Source organism: Lepidochelys kempii, chromosome 20, assembly GCF_965140265.1.
Source record: "Lepidochelys kempii isolate rLepKem1 chromosome 20, rLepKem1.hap2, whole genome shotgun sequence".
NCBI lineage: Eukaryota > Metazoa > Chordata > Testudines > Cheloniidae > Lepidochelys > Lepidochelys kempii.
In genome coordinates, this window is record NC_133275.1 from 1,383,120 (window position 1) to 1,389,944 (window position 6,825).

At 67.3% G+C, this 6,825-nt stretch overlaps 1 protein-coding gene across 1 annotated transcript in view; it reads right to left on the bottom strand.

Annotated features, from left to right (window-relative positions):
• Nucleotides 1-750: 750 nt before the first annotated feature.
• The window catches only part of FMNL3 (formin like 3), a 47,278-nt gene continuing 41,203 nt past the window's right edge, over nt 751-6,825 (bottom strand). The window contains exons 19-23 of the mRNA XM_073319196.1: nt 6,597-6,703; nt 6,280-6,381; nt 5,003-5,092; nt 4,370-4,481; nt 751-2,609 (exon numbers count right to left, since the gene is read on the bottom strand). Coding sequence (XP_073175297.1) covers nt 2,437-2,609; nt 4,370-4,481; nt 5,003-5,092; nt 6,280-6,381; nt 6,597-6,703 — 584 coding nt within the window. The 3' untranslated portion in view covers nt 751-2,436. The remainder of the gene's footprint in view (nt 2,610-4,369; nt 4,482-5,002; nt 5,093-6,279; nt 6,382-6,596; nt 6,704-6,825) is intronic.

Here is a 6,825-nt window from a genome sequence, read left to right on the forward strand (position 1 = left end):
GTTGACACGGAGCCTCCCCCAGCGGAGAGCAGCTGGCAGGCTCAGCCTGTCGGTGCTGGGGTTGGCATGCAGGTGCCCACAGGATCGCTGTGAGCCCAGAGCTGTAGGGGCTGCCTGCTGGGCCCCAGGCCGTCGGGAGCCCAAGGAGCTGGGAAATGAGGCCCACGCTGGGAGATCAAACCTCCTTGCAGGGAGCAGACACCCGAGAGGAGGCAGGAGGCAGGCTCCAGTGGGCTACAGCCCTGGGGCTTGTGCCAGCCCCCCGTGGGGCCCACACCGAGCGCAGAGGAGAGCACTTGGTACAGAAAACCCCAAACACGCCCTTTCTCTTGCCCCAAACAGAGAGGGCAGCTGGGCCACAGCAGCAATGGATGCCCTCCCAGCTAGCCTTGGCTGCCCCTGCGTGTGCACAAGGGCTTGGCTCGTGGGGTGAGTCACGGCTCGGCCTTGGGCCCCACCTGTGCACTGGGGGGACCAGCCTGCCCTGCCTCCCTCATGGCTGGTTTCGCCCATGAGTGTGGGGGAGCCGGGCCAGTCCTGGCGGCTGCAGCACCCGGCCTCCCAGCTGCACCCCCACACGGCGCGAGGGGAGGGTGGGGGTGCTGGGGAAGCTTCCCCAGCATCAATGCAGGCTGAGCGCATCTAGGTATAACCCGCATGGGCCCCAAGCCTGGGGCCGGGCTCAGCCCTGGTTGGCCAGGCCGGGCGGATCCGTGGTCTCTCCAGGCGTTAGGAATGGGGCACAGCGGGCTGCATAAACAGTCAGTATATTTCACATGTACAAAAAGTCACAGCTAGCTACAGAGCAACAACGGCGACGCTGTAAACAATGGGGCAGCCACGTGGGTGCCGTGGGGCGGGCAGCGGCCCCGCTGCAGCCACCGCCTGGGCCTTGGTCCCTTTCGTTCCAATAGTGTTCATGCAGCCCCAGGCGTCGGGGCAGGAGCTGAATGCCCAGGGAGGGCGGGGGGTAAAGTGCTGGTCTGCTCTGAAAAATAACCGGGCCCAGCGTGGGAAGGGGCTGATTCCCCGGGCAGCTCCCGCAGGGGCTTCGGGACGGCCTCCCATACCCCTGGCGGCAGAGGAGAGCTAACACGCGGATTGGGTGCAATTCCAGGCCGGGCACGGCTGTGACAGCGGGGGGAGCGTCTTTGGTTTAGTGGCTGCCGCAGCACGTGCTCCAAGGCCCACTACCATTGTTGCCAGCGTGTTTACACGCCCCCGCCCCCAAGCTGGAGCTGAACCTGGTTTGCCACTGCAGGGACATGTTCCCCTCCCAAAATCACTGACACCCCGAATGCTCAACTGACAGTGTTTGGTCAAGTGGCTGGACCGGGGCCCACTGGGGCATTTCACTGACGTGACCCACCAAAGTGCAAGGGGCCCTGCAGCCAGCCCTCCCCCCTGCACTGGCTGTGGGCCGGGGTGTGGCAGTTCCCCCCACGAGACTCTCCTGGGGGTGGGGGTGTCAGCGTTTGCCCAGGCCCAGCAGATCCCAGTGAGCTGGAGTGAAGGCCATGTGCAGGGCACGTCAGGGCCCACTGCGCTTAGTATTTGGTCTGGAGAACACCACTGTTCGTCAGGGCAGGCCCTGGCTGAGAGCGGGAGCAGGTCACGCCAGGCCCCATCCCACCTTTAGGACAGGCCTTGGGGCGTGGCAAGGAGGAGGCATCACGGCCGTCACCAGGGAGGCCGGCTTGGGGGAACCTCTGAGGCCACTGGAGGCTCAGGCCCTAGCTTGGATGGTGTTATGCCGGCAGTGGGGGTGAGGCTCATTCAGGCCCCAATTGCAGTGGAAGGTGGTACCCAACTCCCTGCAGGATCCTGGCCTCCACCCCAGCTGGGACACGTCTGCCCTTGGAGGACACGGCCAGCCGGGTTGGCCGGCTTTTGGGTTTAGGAAAGGCCCTGTGTCGCAGTGGTTCCTGGCCCCGGACACAGCACATGGCCCGTGTCAGCCGTACCCAGCCCTGGTGCCCTCCATGTGTTGCACAGGGCCAGCGATGGGAAATTGCCCCAGGGGAAGTGCAAGGGGCCCCGAGCCTGGTTCTGGTGTAGCCCCAGGTGAGGCTGGCGGTCAGGCCTTGGCTTTCCAGAGGGCGTTGTGCCTGGAGAAGGCCGGGGCAGCCATGCGGGGCCAGCTGCCGCCGACGCTGCCATGGGCTGGAGCGTTCCCGAGTGGCTGGGAACAAGGCAGGGAGGGGGCTGGCTGGTACCTGGGCCACAGCCTCCCTGCAGCGGCTGCGCTGGCTTGAGACCCGGTGGGGCTCGGTCTAGCCCTGCCCCCCCAGACTCGGGCCACAGGGGGGCCCACACCCAGGGTCACGGCCGCTGGAACCCGAGCGCCAGGGGTTGCTGCATCTGCCAGTGTCCTTCCAACGGTGCCGGTGCGGACGCCGGCCCCCACCGTGCCGAAGTGGAGCTTCCTTGCCCTCGCTAATACTGTCGTTCTAAGGCACTTCCCAAGGCACAGAGCCAGCCTCGCCCAAGGTCCCTTTGGTCCTTCAGTGCGGAGTCGGGGCAGGGGGCGGGAGGGGCAGGACAGAGGCCCCTGGGGTCCAGGCTCCGGCTGGCGGCGTTGGCCCGTCTGAGCGGCTGGGAGTGAAGGTCTGGTCGGGGGAGAGAGCGGGCGTTAGGAGGGGGGAGTAGGGGCCATGGGCAGGCCAGGGCACCCATGCAGAAGCTGCTCCTGCGAGGCGCCCAGCTCTGGGGAGTGACACTGCAGCCACCCACCCCTTCCAGCCTGCAGCAGCGGCCCCTTGGGGCATGTTTGCTCCTGGCTGGTGAGACCAGTGGCCCCCCAGCAGAGGCCCCCACACCTGCTTTGCGTGCCTGGGGAAAACCAGCCCCCTGGCTCACGTGCAGAGCCCCGGCTGGGCAGCTGCAAGCAGCACCCTGGGGTGGGGCACCGAGCCAGGCTGCAGCCAGGGACCTTTGCCCGGCAGCCCTGGCCAAGCGGGGGGGGGGGGTGTCCCTTACCCTCTGCCCTGGCTGGGGCGCTAGAGGCAGATCGTTCTTGCTGCTATGGGGGGGGGGCAGAAACAAGGGGGCGTTAGAGCCAAGCCACTGGCAGGGAGGAGTCCCCGCCTCCGCCTCCGGCACGGGCAGGACCATGCCTTGTTCCAGAGCGGGGATGCCCCGAAGGCCAGGGGAGGGAGAGGCCGTTTCCTGGGGGGCTGGCTTAGGGGTTTGGTCTCCTTGCTTTGGCATGTTAAGGGCTGCGATCCCATTTCACCCCCAACACAGAGCACGACTCCACCCCCGTCCCCGGAATGGCCTCGCCCAGGCTGCCAGGTGCTGAGACTCGGCAAACTCACTCCCCATGGAGGCAGTGCCAGGTGGGAGCAGACACTGAGCTGGATTCTGCAGCCCATCCCCCCGCCCCCAAACCCCGCCAGACCCCACAGCCAGCAATGGTATCCGCACCGTCCTCCTGGAGCACAGCCAGTCCCCACGGCACCGCCGACCCTGCTCCATGCACTGGGGCAACAAGCTGGCGCGTCACCGACCAGCAGAGACCGCTGCCTCGACCCCGCGCACCCCCCATGCAGGCACCAAGCCCCCTTGGGGGCGGATTTAGTAAACTATTCTACTGCGTTAGCATGGAGGGCACATGCTCTGGGAGGGGACGGCATGCAGCGCCAGGGTGGGTGCCCCTGAGCAGGGGGTGTGGTGGGTGAGGGGGGAGGATGCAGGATGGGGTGCTCTGGCTGGGGCGTGGAGGTCCATGCAGCGCCAGGGTGGGTGCCCCTCGGGGCGGTGGCGGGCGAGGGGGGGGATGCAGGATGGGGTGCTCTGGCCGGGGCCGGGACGTGGAGGTCCATGCAGCGCCAGGGTGGGTGCCCGTGAGCACAGGGGCATGGCAGTGGGAAGGGGACAGTGCATGGGGGACGGGGCGCTCCGTCCGGGGGCATGCACGGGGGGCATGGGGGCGATACCTTCGCAGGGCATTACAGCGCCCGGGGCTAACAGTTAGACTCATCGTGGTGGGACGGGTCGCAGAAGAACCTAGAGCCCCGTTTGGCGGATCGGGCCGTGAAGGGGACGCTCTTCAGCACTGCAGACGTTTGACAGAGACACATGTCAAAGCCCGCACGGCCGCACCCCACCCGCCCCCACGACCCCAGGGAGCTGCCAGCCGGGGCCGAGGCTCAGCAAGCCCCTGGCAGGGCCACCCTGGCTGGCGTTGAGCCGAGACGGCTTCTGCCCCAAGCCGGCTTCCAGCCAACCAGACAGATGCGGCGCCGGGAGGGGCACGACCCGGACCCAGGCGTCCTGAGTCCGGGCCCAGCGCCCCGTCCACTCGGCCACGCTGCCTCGGGGGCTCCCCCAGCCCCGGGGGGGAAGGAGCGGGGGGGCGGGCCCCTACCCGTGATGATGTCCTCGATGGTCCCGTCCTTGCCCTCATAGACGGGCCGGTGCTCCTTGGCCTGCCGCCGGCGCAACTCCGCGATCAGCTCCTGCTCCTGCCACTTGTTCCGCTGCAACGAGCACTGGGTGGGGGCAGGGCTGGGGAGACCCCCCCCGGCCCCCCCAGGCAGACCCCGCCCGGCCCGTACTCCCCCCACCGCTCCCCCCCGCCCGGCCTGTACCCACCCCCAGGGCAGATCCCGCCTGGCTTGTACCCCCTGCCCCCGGGGGCAGAGCCCGCCTGTAATCCCCCCACTGCTTCAGGCAGATCCCCCCCCATAACCTCCTCAGGCAGGGCAGATCCTGCCCCGCCCAATCCCCCCACCCTTCCAGGTATGCAGGGTGGGAGCAGTGCTGAGAAGGACAGAGCAGCGTCACCCGGGGGTGCACGTGTCCCGTCCCGGCATCCCCCCCCTGGGAGAGAGCACGATTCACGGATTTCCCCCCACCCCCCCGCAGCTGTGACATCCCTTCCTGGGAGCGGCCTTTGGCTTTGTCCCTATGCCGCCGGGCTCGGCAACAGGTGAAATGCCGTAGGGATGGCGGGGGGAGCTCCGGGCCGCCCCCGCCGTACCAGCACCCCCCTCCCTACCTTCTCCAGCTTCTTGGCCTCCTGGGCCAGCATCTTCTCCCGCAACACCTCCTCCTGCTTCTTCCGCTGCTCGTTCTCCTGCTCCGCGTCCTGCCGGCACAACGGGGGCGGGGGTGTGTGAACGGCACCGACTGGGTCGGCGCGCCAGACCGCGGCCCGGCTGATGCCAGGTCCATCAGGGCAGGAGGGGAAGAGGTGGAGGGAGGGGTCAGCAGGGAAGGCAGGAATCGCTCAGCCGCAGCCCAGCGGGACAGGCGGGGCGGCAGCCCGGGATGGGCAGGGCGGGGGGGTCTTCGGGATGCCGCAGGGCAGGGCAGCCGCGCTGGGGTCCAGGAGCAGCAGGGGTGGCCGGGGAGGTGCCAAGATCCAAGCTGCCCGAGCGCTCACAGGAAGTACCGGGACCGCGCCCCTAGCGGCTGGGCCAGCCGCTTCCCGTGCGGGACAATGGCAGGAAGGGGCCTGCCGCTGCAGGCTGAACCCAGCCCCAGGACACAGAGCGGGGGGGCCTCCTGCGGCGGGGGGCGGGCGCCAGCTCTGCAGGGGTTTGACGAAGTGGGGCTGTTCTTAATGTTTCCTCTGAATAGTGTGGGGGTGCCTCAGTTTCCCCTAGGCAGTTCTTAAGTCTCTAGGGGGTGGGATAAGGGTGTATGATCATTGCAGAGCCCTAGAGGGCAGGTGTGTGCAGGGGTCTGGACACAGAGAATGGCCGACACCCTGTTTCCTGGCCACTGATGGCCTGGGCCCTTCCCCCCCTGCAAGGTGAGAGCTAAAGGGTTGGAGAACAAAGGAATCCCGGTGACCTCCTGGCCCGGGACAGGGACAAAGCCCAGAGGAGGAGGGGCTGGAGGGAGTTTCAGTTTGGGGCTGGCTGGGACATGGAGTGAAGGGCAGACGGGGTTGTCTGGCTCACTGCCCCCCAAAATGGACCCGGCTGAGGGGTCCTGTTCTCTGCACCTACAAGCTCTGTGTTAGACCATGTTCCTGTCGTCTAATAAACCTCTGTTTTACTGGCTGGCTGAGAGTCCCGTCTGACTGCGGAGTTGGGGTGCAGGACCCTCTGGCTGCCCCAGGACCCTGCCTGGGCGGACTCGCAGTGGGAAGCGCACGGAGGGGCAGAGGATGCTGAATGCTCCGAGGTCAGACCCAGGGAGGTGGAAGCTGCGTGTCCTGCAGACAGGCTGCTCCCCGAGAGGAGACTCCCCAGACTCCTGACTGGCTTCCTGGGGATCAGTTCCGAGCATCGCCCGGGGACGCCGTGACAGGGGGGCTCCTCTCACCTTGTAGGAGCGGATGAAGCGGACGAAGACGGGGAAGAACACGGAGGGGGGCATCGTCTTGGGGCTCTCGCCAAAGTAGCGCACGACCATGTTGTAGGCGTCCTGCCAAACAGGAGGCAGATGATGCTGGATCGTAGCAAACTCCCCGCGCCCCCCCCAGCCCCTCAGGTGCCTCCCTACGCAGCCAGATGGCGGGAATTTCAAATGCTGTGGCGTGCAAAATACTACCCGGCCCCATGCAGACAGGCACGCAGTTCCGGTGCACGGCGCGTGTGCACGGCGCACACCCGGCCACACCCGGGACGTGAGCGCACTACCGGTGCACGGCGCGTGTGCACGGCGCACACCCGGCCACACGCAGGCACGCAGGTCTGCACCAAGAGATTTCTCAGCGCCTGGTTTTTAGTCACCGCAAGTCCCACAACTCAAGCGACAGGCCCAAGGCGCGAGATGCTGCTCGCCCAGGGCCCTACTTCAGCCTGGGGCCCTCAGCTCGCAGGGTGCTTGTGGGGCCAGAGGAGGCGGCGGAACTCTGAGATAGCGCGT